Source organism: Anolis carolinensis, chromosome 2, assembly GCF_035594765.1.
Source record: "Anolis carolinensis isolate JA03-04 chromosome 2, rAnoCar3.1.pri, whole genome shotgun sequence".
NCBI classification, from domain to species: Eukaryota; Metazoa; Chordata; class Lepidosauria; order Squamata; family Dactyloidae; genus Anolis; species Anolis carolinensis.
Genome location: NC_085842.1, coordinates 296,187,029 through 296,214,158, shown reverse-complemented (window position 1 = coordinate 296,214,158; position 27,130 = coordinate 296,187,029). Strand labels below are relative to the sequence as shown.

At 38.2% G+C, this 27,130-nt stretch overlaps 1 protein-coding gene across 4 annotated transcripts; it reads right to left on the bottom strand.

Moving 5' to 3' along the window:
* Window positions 1–9: 9 nt before the first annotated feature.
* Window positions 10–21,098, bottom strand: mier3 (MIER family member 3). Of its 4 annotated transcripts, none has more exons than XM_008102776.2 (13): window positions 20,984–21,098; window positions 19,610–19,687; window positions 15,890–16,035; window positions 15,260–15,394; window positions 14,552–14,672; window positions 12,774–12,859; window positions 11,850–11,925; window positions 8,963–9,114; window positions 7,163–7,244; window positions 6,022–6,113; window positions 4,249–4,376; window positions 3,953–4,098; window positions 10–3,862 (listed from the first exon to the last, which is right to left on the bottom strand). In XM_008102776.2, the coding sequence occupies exons 3-13, from the start codon at window positions 15,986–15,988 to the stop codon at window positions 3,408–3,410; spliced, it is 1,572 nt and encodes a 523-aa protein (XP_008100983.2). In that variant the 5' UTR covers window positions 15,989–16,035; window positions 19,610–19,687; window positions 20,984–21,098; the 3' UTR covers window positions 10–3,407. The 4 variants fall into 4 exon arrangements, with proteins under 4 accessions (XP_008100983.2, XP_003216254.2, XP_016846350.2 ...); XM_003216206.3 differs by having other exon boundaries at window positions 19,663–19,687; window positions 20,984–21,095; XM_016990861.2 differs by lacking the exon at window positions 20,984–21,098 and adding an exon at window positions 20,552–20,824.
* Window positions 21,099–27,130: the final 6,032 nt, after the last annotated feature.

Sequence of the window (27,130 nt, the reverse complement as noted above, 5' to 3'; positions counted from 1 at the left end):
AAGGGGAAAAAGGGTTTCCAGACATTTATTTCTGGAACTGTACACCAGGTATTAAAATACAACAAATACAAAATAATGTTCAAAAAAATCAGTGTTTATGTACAAATATTAAAACCAATGCAACAATAGCAACTTCCTTTTGGGTGTCAGATACTAAAATGTTGCGATTGTCACTAATTTCGGTCGTTACGCACAGGAGATACCAAACTGAACCTAGGAATGACTGGAAGGAATTACCGGTTGCTTCTGGGAGGGTTGCAGTCCTCCACAGGACCTCAAACAATAACTGGAACATTCTTCCATGGAAAAATTATAGCCATGATACCATATCAATTTAGTTCCCATTTATAGACAATGTGCTTATAACACTGGGCAAACAGTCTTCTAATGGTCAGTTTATCCACTAGCTTACATTCAAACTTGAAATATTCACTAAAGACTTTGGTTAAATTAAATAGTATCACTAATACACTATTGGATCTGAAATTAACAAAGGCTTTGACTTGGTTTGAAAGAGGAAAGCTGCAGAAATCACCCTACTTGTACACAATTCAGTATACTTCAGATGGTATTGTACAGCCTTCAAGTAAAATTTAGCAAGAAGAAACACACCAAGAGGAAAAATAAACACTTTGAAAGCTACCAGTGAGAGGATGAATGGCTAACAAAAGTAGAAGTATTGCTCTAAGCACAGCACCGGATACATTTCTAAGTGAATTAGCTATCTTTTTCAGAGTCCCTGTAGTTAAGTGATACACCTACAAAACTGCATTTGCCCACGATGAATTTTTGGTTTGTTTTTATGGGAGGCAGGGAGGAATATAAGCAATGAACAAAGAAGTCATCACAGTTTGTTAGAAGAATTGTGCTTTACCCACTAAAAATCAAGGCAATTCAGATTTCTTCACATACTTTCAATACGGCCACCTTCATACCGACCCTCAAACCCAATTCTTTTAATAAACAGTAACAATTTCTCCATAAAATGTTTAAAGTAGAGAAAAAGAACAGGTTAAGTCCAGCTTTTAAAATAAAAGAAATTCAATAAATAGCTATTTTACATGAATAAAGTCATAGTGGTACAAATGTATGAATGTCACATCAAGCATGCACAAAATGTTACTATACACAGAAGTAGTCAGAAAATATTGAAATAGATATCTAAAAAGATATGCAGAATGTACATATTTACATAATCTTGCAAATTATTGCCTCATTTTAACAAGGAATTAAAAGTAAACATTACCAGCTAGCTAGCCAATAGGCTAAATTAGATCAGCAATTAAAAATCTATTAAAACTAGCCAGAATTCATTGTTCTCTCATACCATTTTCAGAATTTTGGTCAAAAGTCTTTATTAAATAACTAAAGTGTCCATTCAACTTGCTGACAATCAAAACTTTAGACGAGAAACTAGACTGTCTCGGTCTTCATTAAGACCCCAGCAATGCATAGATAAACTGAACATAGTACTGCATCAGCTAATGAGAATGGGTGAGTTCATTTAAGTGCAACTGGCATTATAAGCATTCAGACATTTTTTGTGTAATGATTTTTATACAGACCAGCCACTGTAAACCCATAACTTGAATGTATCAACAAAAAATTAAAGAAAATATGGCCAGTTATCTTACAAAATGGCAGATGTGTTGATTCAAGAACAAATATTTAAAAAGTACAGAGTTGAGCACAAATCACAGCAACAAGAAAAGAAGCTGACAATTTGGCTAAAAGTGTCAGAATCTGACACAGGGCCAAGGCTACCCATCATTGACTGTGTACTTATCAGGACAGATTGAGCTGAATGGTTTGGAAAAGCTCGCTGACAACAACTTTTGCCCACAACGTTAAAAGCTGTTCCCAAAATGGTGAAATGTGCTCTTCTTGTGTGGAACTCTCCCAAGCCATCTAACAATGCTGCAAGGAGCTCACGGCACTAAACGCTGCATCTCAAACTCAGGATGACAATGCAGTTCACAGTATATCGAATAAATACCCTCCCTTGAAGTATTAACTAAGGCATCTGCTTTCTAGTAATGCTGTGCAACCACAAAATCACTACTTGAAACACTGAGAAGTTTACCCTTTTTCTTTTTTAAAAAAGCAATCTATTTAAAGAAAATTATTTATGTATAATGCCAAGTGCAAAACTAGACACGTTTTACTGCATTTCAACTGTACTGTAAGAATGTTCAGCATTTTTATATAAACATGACCCATTCAGGACAGATAACTAATACCTTTTGATTAATATTGTAACAGAGCCAATGCTCTAGTGGCCTCTCCCAAATCTTTGTCTGTGAAGGTTTTCCCAAGCAAAAAAATATCCTTAGCCAAGTCTTTCTGGAATATAAAATGCACTTGGCCCTTTATCTATTCAGGAAGAAAATATGCATGTATACCTACATATATGTGTGCATATATGTAAATATATGTTCACACTTTAAAATACAGTTATGGCTTCAAAGCCCTACTGCGTTATCACCATCTGTGAGTCTGTCATTCATACCGTTAATATTTTGAACTGCAGTGCTCTGAACTTAAGGCGAGTCCCCAGGTGAAAGTCATCAGTGGTAAATCCTACACTGTGCAGACTGTACCATTATCTTTTAGTGGCCTTACGAATAAGTTACATTATGTTTGATGGTTTTGTCTCAACATTGCACTCCTCAGAAATACAGACAAACCTGTCCCTGCCCCTGGAACAATATCCCACACCATTTGAGCCAATATATTGAAGTACACAAAAAAATAAACTTTGGACAGCGTTTTCTGTAAAAGGTAGCCATGGCCTGTAATTTGGTAAGAGCATCCATGTGTGTCTTCAGACTTTGCTCCTACATTCCCTTGTGCCATCATCAACTTGTGGTTTTGTAAACTGAAGTGCTCTGATTTAATATTGGATGAGAGAAGGTTCTGTTTAAAAATATCCTTGTGTGTTTGTGCAGTTTAAATTAAGGAAACCTTTCCCTGCTTTTTTTTAAATGCTACATTGAGCAGGGATCAGGACTGGTACCTGTAAACAATCACTATTCCACTGCATCCATTAAGCAGAAGCAACTTAGACTAAAAAGCCACTCCAATCAGTTCTGAACTTCTGTGCTGGTTTTGAGACAGCAGTCTCTGTCTACAGGTTTAGAAAGAAAGAGGAAGCAGAGCTTAAAGCTGCATCACAGAGTTCTTTTAGTCCCCAAACTCTGCTAAACATGTATGAAGTTTCCACATTTATGGACTGGGAAAAAAGTGAAATTACTCTTGATAAATCAAGATATAGTTCTGTACATAAAGACATCACTGATGTCATATAGTTCAAACTTCCAGTGAAAGACTAAGCAAACCTGACCATAATCGTCAAGTTTACTATAAACTGCCAACGAGGTCCACCATCTCTTCTTTCCAGATAAGACTTATTCTGAGTGGAGGGCAGTGTGCTGGTGTAACGCATGGGCACTGATGAAGCCGTTGGTCTCGTTTGCAGATAAACTGAAGTCAGCCACTGAGACTGCCATTTTGGCACTGGTAATGTGATGCGTGTGATTCTCAAAGTCAACCCCCAAGTTGTTTACAGAGACGTCATTCATGAAGGATTCTGGGACTGCAATTCCCATTTTTAGTCTCTTGGCAGGCCTTTCAGACTCCTCGTTGCACATGTTCATTGGGTTTAACTCTGAGTGATAAAACCCAGTCTCAAATAAATTAAAACAATCACTTTCGCCATTACTGGGCAGGTTAAGCAAATCTTCTGTTACAACAGGCACATGATTAACTGCTGTTCGGGGCAAGCTCTCCAGAGGTGGGAAGGCATCATCTAAGCAGTTCACATCTGTAGAGTGGCAGACGGTGGCAACACTGTTGGTCAGCGCTGGAAGAAAGCAAAAGGTTTTTACCCATTATCCTCATACATGGAAGAAGCAAGCTGACCATAATGCATTTCCTATATAATTAAACTCACCTGTCAAATCATTGGCAGTGATAGAATTCAGGATACTTAGCTGTTGGTCAGGAATAGGCTCCGATCTGCTATTTGAGGTTATGGCTGAAGAATGGACAGCTCCACCAAGAGCTTCTGCTTCATCTACCAATCTATCCATATAGTCCCTGTAAGAACATAATCATTTGAAGATTGAATTGCCTCTAATTGGAAAACACATCCTCAAAGTAATATCAATACAACATTAGGTAATGGGGATTCTAGAAGAGAAATTAACGAGACAAAGAGAAAAGAACTTCCAAGACATTCAAACTTACGTCACTCCAGGATGGTGGTTGTACCTCTTCTTTCCAAATCTTGTTTGCTGAGCAAAGTAGTCATATCGTTCTGATTTCTTCCACATATAATAAAATGCTACACATTCAGCAACTGTTCTAGTCCTCACCTTGAAAAAATGAAGGAATAGCACACACACGGCTTGATATTAGTCTCTGTAATAAATTCTTTCTGGAAAACTATCAGTTCAAAACTATCACTAGAAGTGATTGAATTATTTCCAGGTTAAAGAAGCAAAGCCACTGTGAACTCCTTCTCAAATGTGAATAAAGAAACAGAGCAGATGGCTTATTATTGGAATCATAGAATTCAATGTGGCTTGCCAGTTAGCACACCCAAAGAAAAGCACAATCTTTTTTACTACACAGTGATAAAGACATGAAAAGTTACATATTTATGTAATTCAGAGTACAGGCAGTCCCTGAGTTACAAACATCTGACTTACAAACAAGCCATAGTTAGGAATGGCGGTGAGACAACAGGAAATGAGAGAAATCTACCCTTCGGAAGGGAAATCTACTACTGAAAGAGTTATCATGGGGAAAAGGTGAATCCACTGAAGTTTTATCACCAATCCTTATTTCTGCTCTGCTTATACAATAATACTATTCAACAAGGGATTCAAATCAGGAAGGGGCACTGCAAATGCTTTTTATTTTAAAATGGTAGAATAACTTATTTTATTATAAGAATAAAATGCAGAATGAATCATGCAGATTTCCAGATGTTATTGGACGGAAATTCCCCAGCTTTCCTCATCAGTGGGCAAGGCTGGTTAGTTGGCAAGGCTGGGACATGAAGTCCAATAACATCTGGAGGATGGGTTAAGGCATCTTTCCTTTTGTTCAGTTATGCCTTCATTTGTAGGACTCTTTCTTAGGTAAATCCACAACAGTGATTTAATATCTTTTTACGTCTTCTATAGAGCTTTACATTGTCTCACACATCTTCCACTTGAAGACAACATTTAAATGTTTATGCTCATATCTATTCAAATTATGTATTCTCCACTTGCAAACAAATCAAACTAAAAAGATCACAACATGTTATGAAGCAAATTGAATAGCAATAAGGGAAATGCTAGACCATAGATTTCTACTTAGACATAGGGCTGGATACAGAATTGGCTTTCTATAGAATAGATGATAGAACCCCTTCTGTCTACAGCACCACACTAGCAGAATCGAGAGGAGTGATTTATGTTGATTCCTCCTCTCTTTGTAATGGAAGTCACAGCTTGAAAACGCTGAAGGCCTAATACAGCTGGAGGGAAAGAAAGAAAATCTGGCTAAAGGCCCATCATCACCCCCTAGAGGGCATGGCATGCTTTTCTAAATCAGAAATTGTTGGGAGACGCAATTCTCCTAAGTCTAGGGATGGCATGGCTCTCAGGCTTCTGAAAATATCAACCATGATATCTGGTGTAGTCTTAAAATGAAAGAATTTAATGTGGTATAAATCTTCATAGGCTACATTCCACTGTGTTAGGTACATTTCACTGACACTGGTATCAATCAGCTACTTGATTTCATAACAGAAGTAGAATTGACTTAATATGTGACACATACCAAGACTGCACTAAATTGGATACCCCCCTCTATTATTTGTATGGAATAGGGAAACATCAGACCATTAGCTTGCAAACAGCCAGTCAGTGGCAGTATAGTGCTTAAGTTACTGTATTTGTTATATTAGTTTTAATAAGCTTCTTCTCAGACTAAACAACATTTGTTTCATTTATTGCATTTATTTACCTTATTTTTTTGGATGAGATGAAAATCCTTCCCATAAATCAGAAGTGCGTGTTCAAAGTTTCTACATTCTTCTTCTGTCCAAGCTGTCATCTCTTGATATGGGAGAAGAGAGAAATTCAGATTTGGGCTTTTGACAAATCAAACAGCTTTCTTGACCCTAACATTTTGCCAACAAAAAGAACCTGCCTGACTCAATAATTACAATCCATATGAAGAAGTAAGCTTTCATTAGCTGCAGCAGGCATAGAACAAGTTAAGGAAAAATCTCAGATCTAGAAGACACTATATAAATAAAACATCATGTCACTCTACTTTGATTTCTGGTCAGCAGGATTATTCTGGACAACTGAGGTTTCTCACTTTTGTATAAAATACTGAAAAACTAGTGCTTATTATGCACTCACCTCATCATCTCTACTACATTTATTCAGGTAAACAGCTTAGCATAAACACAATTCTAGCCTGTATTATTTAAGAACATTTCTAATTTTTGACTTTTAAAATTGCAAAACATATACTTTGTAACAAGAAATAAATTTAGCAGACCTCTGACTTTTCATTCATTAGATTTTAAAAAAATTAAAGTGGATGCTTTTAATGTGAGCTGTAGTCTATTCAAAAGAACTGAAAGTAATTTAATTTCATGTGGAAGTGTATAAACACCGTTTTCTATCATTCAATGGCCGAATTGTTTTTTCTACCTCCTTTATGTTGCCTGAGATGGCATTATTCTGCAGCACCTCTATCAGGTGATGTTCTGTCTCTGAAAACTACATATAACGCTTAGCAATGAACTATTATTGCAGAATGAAATTTAAATCTCATATAATCAAATCTCTGAGAGGCTTTGAAAGGCTTCCTTTATCTAATTAAAAATAAAAATAAGTAAAAATAATTATATGGTAGTTGCTACTGTTCCATCTTTTTTGATATCAAAGTAATTTTTCCCACTGACAGAAGGAATGAGGGCTGAGAGTGATTTATTTGCCACTCCAAGTCATTTCTGTACATTGCAATTTATGAGTCCTTAAAATATCCTTAAATATAATGCTATAGACGTCTTCTCAATATTATATGTGGGACTTGTTCCCATGTAAACTGGAATAATATTGCAGCCTTAATCTTACTAAAGATTTCTTACCTTGAGACGCTTTTCCATTTGAGCAGTATCTCTGAATTGCTTCTTTTATGTTGTGGTTACATTTGAAGAGCTCATAGAGTGCCTAGTAAAGAGAGAATGTTTTTCTTTGTAAACCAGCTAAACAAAAAGGTAAAGTGATGATGATGCTATAACAATCCATTTTATCACACTGTGTTTCACCACTTGTTCACATGGCAACATAAAATGATACTTATGCACATTAAAGCAGTATCAGAAGATAATCTGGGAAGAATATAAATTTCGCCTTTCATTCCAGGAAAAATGCCTTTTATCTTGTGTAGAAAATTTCTGGAGTTGCAGGAACCAATGTTCTGTATCCTTCTATATGTAGCACACAATAGTTTCAATCCAGACTTGATTTCTTCCAGTTGGAGCATTGCTTCCTTGAAGGAATACTTCTGGGGTAGTCTTGAGAGAAGGCAGTATTTTCCCCTTCCCTGTGTGTCTTTCAAAAATCTGTTCTGGAGGCTAGCTGTTTCTCATGAACAAAGTGGGAATTGTGACTGAGGGTACAGGGAGGGGGAAATGGAAAAAGCCACTTGCTCCCTACCCTGGTTCTACCAGCAGGAAATAGAGGCTCTTTTCCTATCTCCCAAAACTACAAATGAAAAGTTTTAAAATATACTAAGGTGCAATAAATAACAGGGAAAGCTTCAAGGGACTTAGTTGTGATGCCCATTATCCAGCTGGCACATGGGGAACACACAACAGTACATGTATCCAAAGAATAATGAAACAAACCAAATGGGCTTTAGGTGAATTCATTCTAGGCCTTTTATAGAAAGCTTTATATGCCCTCTCTACAAAAAAGAATCTGTAAGGCCATGAAACATGACGGGCCTGAATCAGATTTCTCATGAGAAGAACTCAAGGGGTACTTCCATTACTGGGGAAGGAGGGTGTTTCTACCATTCCTCCTTCTGCAACTACCTCTTGAAAATCTTCTTTTCAAATTCAGGAGACCTTCTGAAACAGCATAGCAGGTGGGGTAGAGCAAAGAGGAATCAGTAATATTATTGTGCATCTATGCTATTTCCTCTGCTTTGAACTCTTCAAGAACAAGGAGGCAAGCTTGTTCTTAGTATACCCTCCCCAGCAACATTTGGCAGGCCCCAACTTTCCTGGGCTTTAGAAAAACCCTAAAGACATGGTTATGTGTGCAAGCATTTAATGAGTAAGTTCAATGATTTCACATGGTCTGAACTAAGATTTACATATGAGGATCTTGGATGAATGGATTTAAATTTATATGTTTTTAAATTTTGTATGATGTGTTTTTACTTGTATTGCTATTTGATTTGTATGAGCTGTTGTTTTTATTGTATTGTTCTGGGCAATGAATTTTTGCCAATTAATGTAAGCCACCTTGAGTCCCCTCGGGTGAGAAAGGCGTGGTAAAAATGCTGTAAATAAATAAATAGTATTTATTCTGTTTTAAAAGGCCTTTTGAAAATATTGATATTTTATGTGATATGGCATTATGCATATTTAAATGATGCAAGATATCCTAACCATTAGCTATCAATATACTTTTATCAAAATGGAAACCACCCATGCATACGTAGGCTGTATCTCAGAAAAAAAGAGGCAAAACCATCTCTACCTATTCCTTGCTGAAAAAAATGATGAAGTTTGTGGGATCACCATAAGTGGACAGGTTTAGTGGCACAAACAGCTGAGTTGAAGGCACAGAATGTGCTCATTGCAAAATTAAATTAAATGTAAGCCTAAAAAAGCACTACGAGAGCAAATTATATATGGGAAGGCTTTCCAACATACCTGTTCATTATCTCGTGTATGTATTCCCTCAGGAATTCTCCCAATCACTTTTTCATTTCCAGTTCTTAAAGAGGTTTCAAAAAGGTACTCTTTAACTTTACTCTCTGTAATCACATCAGGCTGCCAAAGTAGCTGATCATCATTTTCATAAGCTGTTAAAAAATTATTGAGGGAAAATTCTTGGTCAGATGATGACAAAAAGAGGCAGACAAATCTGAAGTTACAGTTCACTAAACATTTCTTCCATAAAATAAAGTGCCTAAAAATCCTAAAAGTATCAGATTCAAATATTTAACCATGACTATCATGTGCTCTCTCAAATTTCTTTTTTCCAGGCTAAACATACCCAGTTCCCACAGCTGTTCCTCATTGGGCTTGGTTTCCAGACCTTTCATCATTTTGATCCTCTTCCTCTGAATTGTGGTGCCCAGAAATGGACACATAGCTGAACAGAATGCCAAAATCATGCTTGTGTGTTTGTAAGTTATCCGAATGATTCAAAGATTCATAAATCTTGGTGAAGAATTGCACTTTTCAGATATTTAAATAAAAAAAGCCACTGTCTATTTAAAATCTTATACTTGACTCAGATATTTTGATTTGCGAATAAACATCACTCAATTTAAACCATTCGTCTTAGTACTTTTTTTATATATATCACTACATTGTATAAGACTATTTGTACAAATTAGCAATAGTGAAAACACTGAGGTAAGCTTGCAGTCCTTTTGAAAAGCTTCTCAAAAATAGCAAGAGGAAATAATTTCTCCTGCTTCACTGAAATTATACTACAGTGTAGCCAATAGAATAAGGTGAAACAGTTCCCATTTTTAGAAATATACTGTTTCCTATAGTAAAATAATGAATTAACAGAACATAAATCAAACTGGAACATGCAGTATCAGGTCAAAAAAGTTCACGTATCAGGGGCAAAAGGCTATATAAATTAATAATATAAATTTAATGATAAAAAGGAAACGTTGTAATTTAATTTTCCAAGTGAACTACATTCACGTGGCCAAAGATTCTCAGGCATATTAAAACTAACATGTTAACAGCTTTCAATGCCATCATATTTTCTTAAAATCTAAGTAAGTAACATCAAGGAAGTGTGTTCTGTTGTGTGTACATTTTTTTCACTTGGAAATAAGTTCTGAAATAACATTTAGACCACACCCAATGTACTGGTATGTCCAAGTTCAAATACTTTGGGTCACAAGAAAAGAATTTTCAGACTTGTATACTACAATTAAAATAATAATGGCTTACTTTTTATATCACTGCTTAGGAAGTAAATGTAAAGGTAAAGATTTCCCCTTGACATTAAGTCTAGTCGAATCCAATTCTGGGGGGTGGTGCTCCTAAGCCAAAGAGCCGGCATTGTCCGTAGACGCCTCCTAGGTCATATGGCTGGCATGACTGCATGGAGTGCCATTACCTTCCCACCAAAGTGATACCTATTGATCTACTCACATTTGCATGTTTTCGAACTGCTAGGTTGGCAGAAGCTGTGGCCAACCCCGTTTGCAAATTCGAATTGCCAACCTTCTGGTCAGCTCGTTCTATAACTTAGCGGTTTAACCTGCTGCGCCACCACAGCCTAGTAAGAGCATACATAAAATACAAAACCCAGTTTGGGCAGTGGATTTTGTCTGCAAATTTCTTCAGTTCAAAGGAATTCTGAAAGAAACTCTTACTATTGAATATAGCAGAAGTTTTGTGATTTAGCTGTGGATTTCTGGGGCTCAGCAATATGGACTATGTAGTCTTTAAAAGTCTCTTCCAATGATATATCTGCTGCTGTTAAAATATAAAAATACAGTAGAGTCTCACTTATCCAACACTCATTTATCCAACGTTCTGGATTATCCAACACATTTTTGTAGTCAATGTTTTCAATACATCATGACATTTTGGTGCTAAATTCGTAAATACAGTAATTACTACATAGCATTACTGCGTATTGAACTACTTTTTCTGTCAAATTTGTTGTATAACATGATGTTTTGGTGCTTAATTTGTAAAATCATAACCAAATTTGATGTGTAATAGGCTTTTCCTTAATCCCTCCTTATTATCCAACATATTCGCTTATCCAACATTCTGCCGGCCCGTTTATGTTGGATAAGTGAGACTCTACTGTAGCTCAGAACAGTCCCACTATCTATTCATTGTCTCTCAAACACAGTATAAGATGTTAGTAACCTCATGTAGCTTGAAATAAAGTGTGTCCAGGTGAGGAGGCCTGCTTCGAGTTCCATCATATTATTGCATTAAACAAGCGAGATTTTCAATTAAGACCTTCATTATTGTGATCCTAAATTTTCTGGTACTTCAGAATTTGATGTGACTGCTAAGGCTAAGAGAATAAAACATTTCTGTCTACAAGATAATATGCTGCAAAAATGACAAAAGCCCCAACTCTTTCTTGCCTGTGATGACAGAGGGACAGACTATACAGTACAGTGTCAGTTATTGTGCAACCGAAATGCCAGCACCTCATTCTGAATCCTAAATTCATTGTGGAAATCCCCCTTTGCTCTGCAGTCCTCGGAACTGGGCAAAACGGGCTCTAGAGGGTTTCACAGTCCTTGACAGCAGGTGCACAGAGACCTTATTAGAAGGGAAGACTGGTTCAAATACAAGAATGAAAAATGAATTTTAAGCCAATGACACACTTCAGTTGATTCAAACTACTTTGGCCTGCAGAAGCAAACAATATTTTTTTCTCCTTTCAGCCTCCTCCTTCATTCTAAAAAGCTGGATAGGAGGTCTACAAATCCCTGTTCAGCAGGTTTCTGTCACTGTAGAAGGATGTATGGGAAAAAGTCCTGATGCTATTGTCTACTGTTTCATTTAGCCCATAGTTCAGAAAAATAATACATACCCTTTTCATCATTATCACAGTTTTTACCCAAATAAGGTGGAATTTCTGCTTGATACTGCGAGCCAATCATTATTTCCTGAAAATATTTAAAACAGTATTTAGTTTTGTGTTTACATACACCAATACTACAGCAGTACCTCTTGATTTCTAGCCCAGAAATGAGGAAAGCTAATTTATTGCACGATTCCTCTCTGAAAGCTATGCTGGTGCAAACAAAGGACAACTTTAGTCCAGCAACATTTGGAATAGCACAAGTTTCCCAGTTCCGCCTGAGAAGATCCTCCAAGGGATTGAACTACTGTCAACTCAAACACTGTCCAAAATGGTTTAAATCCGGCCAACAACTAATATATATTTGCGAACTATTCTCTGATATTTTAACTTCACATTGTTATAAACCCAGAAGATGTAGCTATTTAAATTTCTCGATGGACAATTGTAGAAGGCTGAGGGGCATCAATTCCTAAAAGTCATTGTATTCTATTTTTCTGTTTCCAAACACTCTTTAGGGGATATGGGGGTTTTAGCACCATGTTTTGGGTATTCCTAGGCTATTATAGTCCCTGGGTGACCCTTTATAACAACAGAGGAGTGAGCAAAAGTCCATTTCTTTTCACTTCTGCATAAAAGCCCTCTCCTGGGCCTAAAGTGACCCAGTTCTAACCCCACAAAATGTCTTGTAGATGTTCCCTGAACCCCTGGAAAGCATGAGTAGCAAACCAATTTTTAAATGAATATTTTGCATAAAGCATATTTGATAGGGGGACAGGAGGCCCCCAAAATTGCAAAAATGCCCTCCACAATCCTTATAAGTCATTTTGGTGCATTTTTGAAAACTTCTGCCTGTGGCCACACTTTGCCCTCTCCTGATACATGTGCACCCATTAATGTGGATTGTTCAAAGATAATTCTTAAATAACTCACTTTTCGCAAATCTTCAGATGAGTTACCAGTATCCACTTCAACATCTTCACCATCTGATTCTTTATCACCGTCACATATTGTGTTTGCTTTTTATAACAGAAAAAGATTAAAACAATTCAGAATTTAAAGGTTAAGATCATATACCTTATCACGAATACTGTAACTCTAATATATTTGACCAGGTGAGGCGGGCTGAGATAACAAAAAATATCTTCAGAGTACAGACTTAACAGAACAATACTATTTACGTTTACCTAGAGGAAAATTCCACTGAGTTCAGTACAAATTTAAACCAGGTAAAAGTGCAGTCTAAGTCTATAACTAGGGCTCTCAAGTCTGAGATGTTAAAACTTTCAGAGCAATAGTTACAAATATCTACCAGCTTCTGCAGAACTATGAAACTCAAATTACTTTCTCCATTTGCCCATCTGTGCTTTATCACTGGACTGCTCTTCCTTTTTTATATTAATTTGGCTTTTCCACTGATATATGTGTTAGTCTAATAAAAGCTTACTTCTTTAATTTTTTTCCTGTTTTTCCTCACACTTTAACATTTCCCTTGCATGTTTGGTTTTACTTACACTGAAGATAAAGCATTACCTTTACACTGCCTTATATACACTATCTTGCTAAAATGAACATTATAGAACTATTTATTTATTTATCCTATTTATATCCTGCCTTTTTAAACCCCGAAGGGGACTCAAGGCAGCTTACAAATGGCAATTATTCAATGCCTTAAAACACATACAAAACATTTGCTTAAAAAACAAATTGAATTAAAATTAATACATGTTTATTTATAGCTCCAAACCTCATTGAAAACTAATACAGACTATACCCATGTTTAGCCATTTTTTCACTTTCTTATTACTTCCTATGGCCCCAGCCCTGCTTTCAATCACAACTCAAGTGAATTAGGCTGATTGTAAATGGCTTTCAAAGGGGAATTAGGACAATCCCAGCCTCAATGTTATCTCAAGAAGGGCAGTACACAAAACAAGTGGAAAAATGAAAAATGGGGTTGACAAGAAAATATAGTAACAACAATCAATGATGGGCAAAATTTCCTCTGCTTTTTTGAATTTCACAAGGATTTCAAGTCAATATGATTTTATACATTTTGTTCAAAAATACAAAGTTTCTAGCTCACACAAGGAAATGTTTCATGATACAATCTAACATGTAGGGTTTTTTCTTCTGACTATATAGCAGTATTCCCCAAGTGCACGAAATAATATACGCTTGGGTGAATTACACTATGTCTAATGCTTTTTAGGTTGATGGCAGTATTGACTGAGATCTGAGTGCAGTCATTGACAGCACTTGGGTGCTAATAACTTGTTAGAGCACTAAAAGTTACGTTTCTCTATGACATATGTGGTTTACTTGTGTAAATGTGAGCAACACAAAGTTAAAAGAGTGTTCTAGGAAGTACTGCCACATTGATATTATCAACTATTATAATACCTTTGTTTTATATTGTATTTTGTTTTTATCTTGTTATGTTGTGAATTGTATGTATGTTGTTTTTATCTGATTATGCTGTCTGGGCTCTGCCCCATGTGGGCCGCCCCAAGTCACTTTGGGGAGATGGTTGCAGGGTATAAATAAAGTTGTTGTTGTTGTTGTTGTTGTTGTTGTTATTATTTGCATGAGATCAGTAAGCCCACACAGATTGTGCTTAATAACACAAAGAAATGCATGTCCAACAAAATCTAACAATGAATTAAAATTCTGAGACTTGAATATTTATAATATGAGCATTAATCTCCTACATCTTAAAGGTCGAGGGAAAAAGTCTGTGGTTTCATGTGAAGTAACTGATGGTGTCAAATCATCAGCAGAAGACTGTGTTTCTTCGTCATCCCCTGACAAAAGGTCTTTGGCTATTTCCTCCTGTAACCAGAAGAGTTGAGGATTAGTATCATTTGGGTAACTGTACCTTCAATTTCATCTTACAGCAGTGTTCTTTATTACATTAGAAAGATCTTTATGTGGAATCTTGGAGAATCAGGACAAGACTTCTCATTAAAAATATCATTTACTACTTACGCCAGACCTAATTTGAGTTATGCTTATGAAACTGCTGGAGAAAAGGGAAAGATTATAGTATCCAGTAGTTTTAGGTTTCATTAATTACATAATACATCTGGACTGTGTACACATGAAGTCTCATATTCTACTACTGGAACAATAAATATAATGTGGCAATTTGAAGAAAACTGTATTCAAGAAAAATTACACAAAGTAACATTTTATGTAGGGGGTATATGTGTTTTACTGAGTTTTGATAGATTTTTTTTTAGTTAAGATTTTTTAGAGTTCATTTATATTTATGTTTTAGAAACTAAGGATATACCAATAGGAAATTCAAAAGAATTGTTCATGCCACACAAATTTGGATGCCAGCATTTAGTGCACGGAATTTTGGTGTGCTAAATGGGATAGGATCATGGTTTACACTTGAACAGAAAAAGACTTACTTTATCCAGAGTCATGTCTGGAAGTTCATCAGCAAGTTCACTTGGGGAACTGTCTGCACTGGAACTTGCTATAACAGGAATTGCAGATTCATAGCCATAGAATGCCAGTAAGTCTTCTAAGGGCATGCTTCCTTCCTAATTTTTTAAGAAGAAAAAAGCAATGCAATTTGTACAAAATCTGTATGTTTCTACACAAAAAGAAGTCATACAATAGTTTTAGGTTACTCTAATCACATAACACATTTAGACTGTATATATATATGAAATCTCATATTCTACTGCTGAAAAGTTAAATAAAACGTGGCAATTTAAACACAAAAGATACAAAAATTGATTCAAATAAAATAGGACTTTAAGTATACAAATCTTATGCAGGAATATTTTCAGTTTAAGTATCTATTATGTACAGACTCGGTAGAAAAAGATGACTCATCTGCAGTTTCCTGGTATAAGTCATATTGTCATTTAATAACAACATAATAAGAAGTACTGGTAAATGTATTCTTAAGAAGAACTGAGCTCTCAAACTTCTAAAATGATACTGAATGTTTTGGCTACTTAAAAATGATTAACTAATAGAAAAAAAATACTATGTATTCAATATGTCTAGGGAGAAAACCCTTTCCTTACCTTTTCCAAGTCCTCAATCTCAGAACTGAAATTTTTCCCTTCATCCATCATTTCCTCCTCTTCAAGAGTTCTCTCATCATCATAGTCATGTACCAACATTTCAGCTGTAGGGTCAAAGTCATGATCTTCAGAAGATAAAGAACCAACTATAAAAAACAATGTGAATCCCTTTAGCCACACACAAAATGATAACAATAATAAAAAGCAGTGTTATATATTAATTTAAATTAAAGGTCAATGCTCAGACAAGCATCAGGATTGATTTTTATGATGCAAAAGTTGGAAGCATATTTGTATGTTCTGCAATTCACAGGACTGCTCTGGAACAGAAGTCCTCCTGCAATTGTGGAATCAATTACAGCCTTTGTTGCAAGCACTGTAATCTACACATATCTGCATGAATACCAAATATGCATACCAGTATAAGCTATCTTTATTTGATAATAGCTTTCCTGATCCTAATTTTGGTATCATAAATCAGTGAATGAGAACAAACCAATGCATGAATAATGGTGCATATGAAGGGAACCTACAGTAATAAAATTTGGATCAAAGCTCACAGAAATATGTTAATATGAACATAATAGATTGCAGTAGATGGTTTAAAACTCAGAAGACAGTTTAAAACCACCACAGACTGGAGGAAGAGGAAAAACTGTCTAAAACTACTTAGAACAAACCTGGTTTATGTGGATTTTTTGTTTTCAGAATCCAATCCAGTTGCTGTATAGATGTCTTTACATTATTTATTTAAATATTTATATCCTGCTCTATACCATGAAATGTCAGTGGCATACACCCAAAATCAAGAGATTTACAGTATGTCCATTTTGTATGACTGCAAAATTCAGGACAATTTAAGGACCCTTCCACACAGCTGAATAAAATCCCACATTATCTGCTTTGAACTGGAATATATAGCAGTGTGGACTCAGATAACCCAGTTCGAAGCAGACATTGTGGGATTTTCTGTCTTAATATATACAGCTGTGTACAAGGGCCCTAAGACTAAATTATATTTTAATTAAATGTAGTTTACCTGAATTTTTGCAATAGAAGAACACCCTTCAAGTAAGCTGCAATTCTCAAATAATGAATGTACACTATATAATAATAATAATAATAATAAACTTTATTTCTAGACTGCCCTCTCTCGCCAGAGGCAAACATTCAATGCCACAATTTCTTCATTTAGATATATATGTATGTGTGTGTGTGTATATAGAGTACCACATTCTGTTTAAGAGTGTTTTCCTCTTTAACAACTGCTGCGTTTGATATTAGAGTAAAATAAAAACACTTTGTTTGATAACAAATCTTATGCTCATATAATGCCCATAACATTATAAACAAGCATGGGTCATCTGAACCAATAGCTTATTTTAAACTGGTGTAAGGAAGACCCAAGGATTTCAGTGGAAAATCTTGAAATATGTATAAAAACAATGATTTTGAAAACACTTGTATCTGAAGTGTTTTGTTTTGTCTGGACTGTATTTATTTTAAAGCTAAATTAATCCTAGAACTAGGTGTAGCTTATAGTGATCCAATTCAAAGCCATGTTTGTGTTAATCTGGATAAGTATGAAAAGGGATACAGTTATAGAGACACACAAAATCTTACCAAATACATATCTGGCTTAATTATGAAGCAAATGAATGATATGAACTTAATTTTTAGCTATCCTTACTCACTGTTAGATCTCACTCTTTTTAAATGTGAGTCTACTTCTGAAAGCGCTCCCCCCCCCCCCCCCCTGTAGTTGGGCACAACAAGCCTAACAAGCACAACTGGTGAATAGGGACTAAAATGACAGATGACAAAAAGGGTTTGGAAGCCAAGTCCTGAGAAGGACATGATAGCTATGTTTAAATATTTGAAAGGATGTCACAGCAAGGAGGAGACAGGCTTGTTTTCTGCTGCTTTGGAGAGTAGGACACGGAAGAGGAAAAGACATTCCACTTAAACATTAGAAAGATCTTGATGGCAAGTGGTGCTCAGCAGTGGAATATGCGGTCTTGAAGCATGATGCAATATTCTTTTCTGGAGATTTTTAAGAAGAGGCTGGATGGCCATCCATCTGGACTGCCTAGATTGTGGGTTCCTACACGACAGGGGGTTGGACTGGATGGCTCTTTTGGTCACTTCCAGCTCTAGGATTCCAAATCCTACTAGAAGATGGATGGGATGGGCTCTAACAAAAACATACTCAGTTGATCTTTTTTTGTTTTGAATTTCTACTCCAGTAAAAGTTCTTCCACACCTATAGGGGGGGTATCATGTTCCTCTGCCCACACAATTCCTCTTTACACACCTGCCCCATCCAAAGTCTGTGACTAGAATAAGTAGAATAAATTTAAAATCTCCAATGTAGAATGTTATCTGTACTTTGAAAATTGTGGTTGCCAACAGCTGCTTTAGCCTGTTTAATATGTACATATATAGTCATAGAAGAAGTACATTCCATTTAAAGACTACCTTTAAGAATTTTTGCTGATCAGTGTAATCCTATAAATTTTACTGAGAATTACTTCTCATCAAACTCCAAGTCCTATCATTCAAATAATTTAGTTAACACTTCATAAATAATGTAATTTTTATCAAGAGCAAGAAAGTATAAGTTTTGGAAAGTTTTCAGTTACCTGATTTGCATGGTTTAACCTTTCATTTCAATAAAATATAAACTAAACCCAGGATCAAATGTCCATCTTTCACGAATGCTTTAGTTATATATCCTTGTATGGAAGTGAGTTGGACTAAGTGATCCTTGTAATGCTTCCAGCAATATAATTCTAAATCAGTGGCGTCCAATCTTTGGTTCTCCAGGTTTTTTGGACTTGAGCTGGAGTCTCAAACACCTGGAAGACCAAAGATTTGATACCACTGTCCAAACTTTTAACTTTACTGACACGGAAAATTCTGCTTCTTTTTCTTTTTGTTTAGGTAAAGTAGATTCTATGGAAACAGCAACAACCAAAGAAACAGAAGCTCTGGAATCAAACTTGCATCTTTGGGCCCTTCCACAGCCATATAACCCAGACTACCAAAATCTGCTTTGAACTCGATTATCTGAGTCCACACAGCCATATATTCCAGTTCAAAACAGATGTGGGATTTTATTCAGCTGTGTGGTAAGGGCCCCAGACAATACAGCAAGACTGTCCTCCAAGTAAACACGCACAGCATCGGACTTGACGGCTGCAATACTGTGTACATCCACAGTCCAATTCTAGCAATAGTTAGTTGGAAAGCAATCTCCATATAGTTCAGGCATGGGCAAACTCCTGCCCCCCAGGTGTTTTGGACTTCGACTACCACAATTCCTAACAGCCTCAGCCATTTAAGGGAGAAAAGGAAGGGGACCGAGGCTGTTGGAAATTGTGGGAGTTGAAGTCCAAAACACCTGAAGGGTGAAGTTTGCCCATGCTAGATACAGTTGATGAAATTTACTTCTATGTAAATATTATGTTGTCAGCAGCATTATTCAGAAGTGAGCCAAATTTACTGTCTGATAGGTGACTTCCATCTACATTGAACTATTCTATATAACTGAACATCTCTATACTAGGATATCTGGTGACTTTAGAAGAATAAGAAAACTGAGCATGAAACAGAGAGGATGGGATTGTGAGGAAATAATTCCAATATGTCATCATGAACAAAACAACACACATAAAGCATCTTTGACAGATGCGCCTGTAACCTGGCCCTTAACCGTACCCAAAAGCTTCCCACTGCCGGAATCACAGAAGAAGGAACTGAACAGGACAAACCTGGGCTCGAACTCCCAAAGGAAGCCTGCAACAAGCAACAGGAGAAGAAGGAGTCAAAGGGGGCTTCTGAACACCCTTCTTTATTATTTATTTAATTTATGACATTTATATTTGGCTGTTTTCACCCCAAAGTGGATTCAGAGCGGCTTACATGGGTGGCATTACATGAGTGGGGCCTTGGACTCTAAGAGGCTTCTGTCTTTTATAGTGACTGTACCATCTTCACTTAGTGGCCTTAAGAATATTGGGGGGGGGGGGGAGTATTTATGTATGTGAAGCTGCTACTTGACCAAAAGTCTGTGAAATATATTAAGCAGCTGAACTATAACTAGGATTGGTGTAATGTGGTATTGGTGTATTGGATTTATTATGCTTAATATGTTAATGTTTTTTTAAAAAAAAAATTATGTATACTGTTTAATATTATATTATGTTTTGACAGTTTGTATAATTGAGGCATTGAATGTTGCCTAAATATATGATGTACGCTGCTCTGAGTCCCCTATGGGGTGAGATGAGCGGGACACAAATGAAGCAAATAATTAATTAAATAAATAAATAGATTATTCCACGCCCGAACAACAACAATTAAAGGCAATTCAACAACAATTTAAAACAGTATTAAAACAACATATGTAAACATTACCCGACTATTGTGCATAGGTCCAAAGCCAGATAATCATACTGATCAATCCAAAGCCAATTCCAACTATATTGCACAGATGATTAAGCTGGGCCAAATGCTTGCTCCCAAAGCCAAGTTTTCACTTGTTTGAGGAATGACAGGATTTCACCTTTGCTCTTCCCAACTTCCCTTTGTCTTTCTTTCTTTCCCCCTTCTTGGGAGACTCTCTCTCCGCATCCCTCTCCCGCCCAGCCACGGACGCACCTTCAGAGCCTCCATCCTTTTTCCAAACCGGTCCTTCCTTCCTCGTCTCTTTCCGCCTCCTCTCTCTCTCTCTCTCTGAATCTCTCTCTTCCTTCCTCAAATCTGTATGTCGCCCCCAAACCCGGACCCTGGCCGTCCCCGCCGCCCCTGACGCCCGAGCCGGGCCCGGGCCCCTTATTGACCATCGCTCCGTGGCTCTGGGTGGAGAGCGGGCGGGCAGGCACCAACTGCGGCCTAGTCGCCCAGGCGGCGCTCCGCCGGCGCCCGCGGCTCCCTCCGCCCCCAGCCGGCCCCGAAAGCCCCCTCGGCGGGGCCGCGGCCTCCGGAGGGCTCTCCCGGCTCCGCTGAAGGGCCCCCCCGGCGCCGCCCCGCCCCGCAGCCCGGCCAGGCGCCCTCCGGACCCCCGCGCCCCCGCCCGCTCTCCCCGCTCACCTCCGCCATATTGGGAGCGCTCGGCCTGAGCAGCAGCGATGCGCCAAGTGCCCGGATGGGGCCGCTAAGCCAATGGCAGCGCGGAGGCCCAGGAGAGCTCGGGCCGGGCGGAGAAGGGAGGGGCCGGCAGAGAGAGGGGGGGGGGGGGGAGCGGAGAGAGAGAGAGGAGACGCTGGGCCTTTGGAGGGATACGCTCAGCCTGTGCTCTTCTGTTGCCCTCCAATGTATACAAACCCCTCACCCCCCATATATATAAACAGAACAGCAAGAACTAGAAATGCTATCAGGCAGGGGCAAACTTGGGCCTTCTAGGTGTTTTGGACTTCAACTCCCACAATTCCTAAGAGCCAGTATTGTGGGAGTTGAAGTCCAAAACACCTGAAAAGCCCAAGTTTACCCATGCTTGCAAACGGTTCTGGTCCAACTTACCTGTCCGAACGCATCTCCTCCTATCAGCCCACGAGAACGTTAAGATCATCCGGGGAGGCCCTGCTCTCGATCCCACCTGCCTCACAAGCGCGGCTGGTGGGGACGAGAGACAGGGCCTTCTCTGTGGTGGCTCCTCAGCTGTGGAACTCCCTCCCTAGTGACATCCGGCAGGCTCCATCCCTTCTAGGGTTTAGAAAGAAGTTGAAGACCTGGCTATGTGCGAAAGCGTTTAATGAATGAACTCAGCGTTGACATGGATTGGATTAAGGCTCTTGCACAAGGTCTGATGGATGACTGGCATATATATTCGGCGTTGCACTGTGTTAAATCTTTTATATATTGTATTTTAATATGTTATTTAACTATTTTAACTGTTTTATTATTTTATTGTATTATGATATACTGGTAGTGATCTTGCCAGTTGTGTAAGCCGCCCTGGGTCCCCTCGGGGAGAAGGGCGGGGTAGAAATAGCGGAAATAAAATAAATAAATTATATACAGTGTGTGTATACTGTATATATATATATATATATATATATATATATATACACACACACACAAACATATATAGGTATTACTTTCTTAGGCGATCCCTCATAGTTTGAGGACGATTGTCTTCCATCCGTGGGGTCTTGGGGGTGGGTTCTTAGGTGGCTGAAGAAACCTATTCTTGATCTGCATGTTCTCCCGCAGTGAGGACATCAGTTTCCAGGTGGAAGGGGGTTCTGGTCAGGATTGGCTTGACGCTCCTTCCTCTTGGCACGTTTCTCCCTCCATTCGTGCCCCTTCGAACTCCACAGCACTGCTGGTCACAGCTGACCTCCAATTAGAGCGCTCAAGGACCAGGGCTTCCCAGTTCTCAGTGTCTATGCCACAGTTTTTAAGGTTGGCTTTAAGCCCATCTTTAAATCTTTTTTCCTGCCCACCAACATTACGTTTCCCGAGTTTGGAGTACAGCAACTGCTTTGGGAGATGGTGATCAGGCATTCCAAGAGATTTGCAGGATTTTTCTGAGGCAGCGTTGATGGAAACGCTCTAGGAGTTGAGTGTGATGTCTGTAGACTGTCCACGTTTTGCAGGCGTAGATATATATACACGCACACACATATATACAGTAGAGACTCACTTATCCAACATAAACAGGCCAGCAGAATGTTGGATAAGTGAAAATATTGGATAATGAGGGATTAAGGAAAAATCTATTAAACGTCAAATTAAGTTATGGTTTTACAAATTAAGCACCAAAACATCATCTTTTACAGAGAAAAAGCAGTTCAATACATGGTAACGTTATGTAGTAATTACTGTATTTACGAATTTAGCACCAAAATATCGCAATGTATTGAAACACACTGACTACTAAAAAAATTGACTACAAATAAAGATAGAATTGCATAAAATGAACTTACAGTAACAACACTGTCGGAAGTTAAATCTGTTCAGTGAAGATTTCCCTTGCCTGCCTAGAAAAACAGCTATGGATCTGGGCAGGAGGCAGACTGTGTTGGATAATATAGAATGTTGGATGAGCAAAGGTTGGTTAAGCAAAGCTCTACTGTATTTCTGTTTTAATGACTATTCTAAAACCTTTAACTGTGTGGATCATAATAAACTGTGGCAAATTCTTGGTGGTATGGGGATACCAAGTCACCTTGTCTGTCTCCTGAGGAATCTGTATAAAGACCAAGTAGCAACAGTAAGAACAGACCACGGAACAACAGACTGGTTCAAGATTGGGAAAGGAGTATGGCAGGGCTGTATCCTCTCACTCTACCTATTCAACTTGGACACAGAACACATCATGCAACGTGTGGGGCTTGATGAATCCAAGGCTGGAGTTAAAATTGCTGGAAAAACATTAACAACCTCAGATATGCAGATGATACCACTCTGATGGCTGAAAGTGAGGAGGAGCTGAGGAGCCTTATCACCAAGGCGAAAGAAGAAAGTGCAAAAGCTGGGTTGCAGTTAAACATCAAGAAAACCCCAAGATTATGGCAACCAGACTGAATGATAACTGGCAAATAGAGGGAGAAAATGTGGAGGCAGTGACAGACTGTATTTCTAGGTGTGAAGATTACTGCAGACTGAGACTGCAGCCAGGAAATCAGAAGATGTTTACTTCTTGGGATGAGAGCAATGACCAATCTCAACTTTTTTTTGTTGTTCCATTTCCCCACCATCATGATCTTCTCCAAGCTTTCCTGTCTTCTCATTATGTGGCAAAAGTATTTCATCTTTGCCTCTAATATCCTTCCCTCCAGTGAGCTTTCTTCTTCTTCATTCATGCAGTTGTTTCTGACTCTTCATGACCTCATGGACCAGTCCACACCAGAGCTCCCTGTCGGCCGTCGCTGCCCCCAGTTCCCTCAAGGTCAAGCCAGTCACTTCAAGTATACCATCCATCCATCTCGCCCTTGGTCGGCCTCTCTTCCTTTTTCCTTCCCTTTTACCCAGCATCATGATGTTTTCCAAGCTTTCCTGTCTTCTCATGATGTGGCCAAAATACTTCATCTTTGCCTCTAATATCCTTCCCTCCAGTGAGCAGCTGGGCATTATTTCCTGGAGGATGGACTGGTTAGACCTTCTTGCGGTCCAAGGCACTGTCAAGATTTTCCTCCAGCACCAAAGTTCAAAAGCCTCGATTTTCCTTTGCTCAGCCTTACTTATGGTCTAGCTCTCACAACCATAGGTTACTATGGGGAATACTATTGCTTTAACCTTCGTTGACACTGTGATGTCTCTGCTTTTCACTATTTTATCGAGGTTGGCCAATGCTCTTCTCCCAAGAAGTAAATGTCTTCTGATTTCCTGGCTGCAGTCTGCATCTGCAGTAGTCTTCGCGCCTAGAAATATAAAGTCTGTCACTGCCTCCACATTTTCTCCCTCTATTTGCCAGTTATCAATTGGTCTGGTTGCCATAATCTTGGTTTTCTTGATGTTTAACTGCAGGCAGCCTGACTTTTGCACTTTCTTCTTTCACCTTGGTTATAAGGCTCCTCAGCTCCTCCTCACTTTCAGCCATCAGAGTGGTATCATCTACATATCTAAGGTTGTTAATGTTTCTTCCAGCAATTTTAACTCCAGCCTTGGATTCGCCAAGCCCCGCACGTCGCATGATGTGTTCTGCGTACAAGTTGAATAGGTAGGGTGAAAGTTGCCATAATCTTGTTTTTTTAATGTTTAATTTGACTTCATATGAACTTTATATGAACAAGACCAAGTGGAAGCTCAATTAGTGCAAAACCCACAGACTCCATTGCTAGAATATGTATTTCCTGTGGGAAAGAAGAAGCACCTAAGATTTCACCCCTAATGTTTCAGCAGATTTCCCTGGCTAACCTACTCATTTAATCTACAAGGTGCACTCTGTAAGTACTATGTAACGTTTGGAGGAGAAGGTGGGAGGTAATGGTGCTCATCAGCAGCTTAGTACATTGGTTGCTAAATTATTTGTGCGATGAAAAATGCAATAGAAGTCTTCAGTGGACCCCAAAAAACAGAGTACCATCAGAACAACTTGTGCTTGGCTGAAAACTTCTTGCTAGTTCACAGTGGAAAACATCCTGATGTCACCCGTCATCATGATAAAGGAAAGCAGAAGAAAACATAAAGAAATTTTTGCCATTTGTGGAAACTATTTTCCTTTGAGACTGACAAGAACTGGCTTTAAGAGGGAGCAAATATTCAGGACCTGTGAAAAACCTTAGTACAGTGATGGTAATTTCAGGGCCTTGTTGAGATTTCGTGCCAGATCAGGAGACATTGACTTGAAAAGTCATCTCCAAACTGCAGCTATGAATTCCCCATATACTGGTCCTCAAGTACAGAATAAACTAATAGACATTTGTGGTAACAAGACAGTCCAAAATGGTTTTTTAAAATGTCTGTGGAATTGGACTTGTGTTCTTTTCTTTTCTTTTTATTGGTTAGATATAAGTAATTTGGAATATTGTCACAATTGCATATACACAACAATATATTATTATTTTTTACCTCATATAACACATTCTGTTGGTTACATTTTATCTTTTACAGTTCAATAAATCTATTACTTATACCTATCCATTCCCCCTCTCTTCCTCCCCCCCTCCAGGTGTGACTCTACTCATTGGTTTATATTATTTGTTTGATCATGAAGACAATCTCAACAACACCAATGGAATATTATAGGCTCAATGTGTACATCCTATTTCTAGACTTTTTCTTCTTCAAGAAAGGTTTACAAGGCATAGGGAAGTAGTTCAGGAACTCCCTATTCATTGTGGCCATTTAAAATCCAACTTGAACAAGTGAACAGAACTTTATAATGAACTAGCTGTGCCCGGCCACGCGTTGCTGTGGCGAAGTCTGGTGGTATGGGAAATAAAGTATTGAGGAATTGGTGGTAGTTAAGGTCAAGGGTAAAGGTTTTCCCCAGACATTAAGTCCAGTCGTGTCTTACTCTAGAGGTTGGTGCTCATCTCCATTTCTAAGCCGAAGAGCCGGCGTTGTCCGTAGACTCCTCCAAGGTCATGTGGGATGACTACATGGAGCGGCATTACCTTCCCGCCGGAGCAGTACCTATTGATGCACTCACATTTGCATGTTTTCGAACTTCTGGGTTGGCAGAAGCTGGGGCTAACAGTGGGGGCTCTCTCCGCTCCCCCAATTCAAACCTGTGGCCTTTCAGTCCAGAAGTTCAGCAGCTCAGCGCTTTCACACGCTGCGCCATCAGGGGATATTATTTCCTAAAGGTTGTGAATATACAATATTTCTGATTGGTTTTTTTTGTTTGTTGGAGGCAAGTATGAATGCTGCAATTAGGAAAAATGATTAGGATGTAATGGCCTTGCAGCTTTAAAGCCTGGCTGTTTCCTCCCTGAGTGAATTTTTTGTTGGGAGGTGTTAGCTGGCCCTGATTGTTTCCTGTCTGGAATTCCCTTGTTTTCAGAGTGATGTTGTTTGCGATATTTTATGTGCTTCTACTGTCTGTGGCCCTGAGAAAACAGAGGATTTTCCAGACTTTGATGATGGGAATACTTTGTTGGGAGGTGTTAGCTGGCCCTGATTGTTTCCTGTCTGGAATTCCCTTGTTTTCAGAGTGGTGTTGTTTGCGATATTTTATGTGCTTCTACTGTCTGTGGCCCTGAGAAAACAGGATTTGCCAGACTTTGATGATGGGAATACTTTGTTGGGAGGTGTTAGCTGGCCCTGATTGTTTCCTGTGTGGAATTCCCCTGTTTATTTACTGTCCTGGTTTTAGAGATTATATTGTTCTGCATTATTCTATCCCAGTAATTATTTCATATTAAAGAAGAATCTCACTTATCCAACATGCGCTTATACAATGTTCTGGATTATCCAACGCAGTCTTCCTTTTCATAATCAATGTTTTTGTAGTCAGTGTTTTAAATTCATTGTGATATTTTAGTGGTAAATTTGTAAATACAGTACAGTAGAGTCTCACTTATCCAACATAAACGGGCCGGCAGAACGTTGGATAAGCGAATATGTTGGAGAAGGAGGAATTAAGGATAACCCTATTAAACATCAAATTAAGATATAATTTTACAAATTAAGCACCAAAACATCATGTTAGACAACAAATTTGTCAGAAAAAGTAGTTCAGTACACAGTAATGCTATATAGTAATTACTGTATTTATGAATTTAGCACCAAAATATCACGATATATTGAAAGCATTGACTACAAAAATGCGTTGGATAATCCAGAACG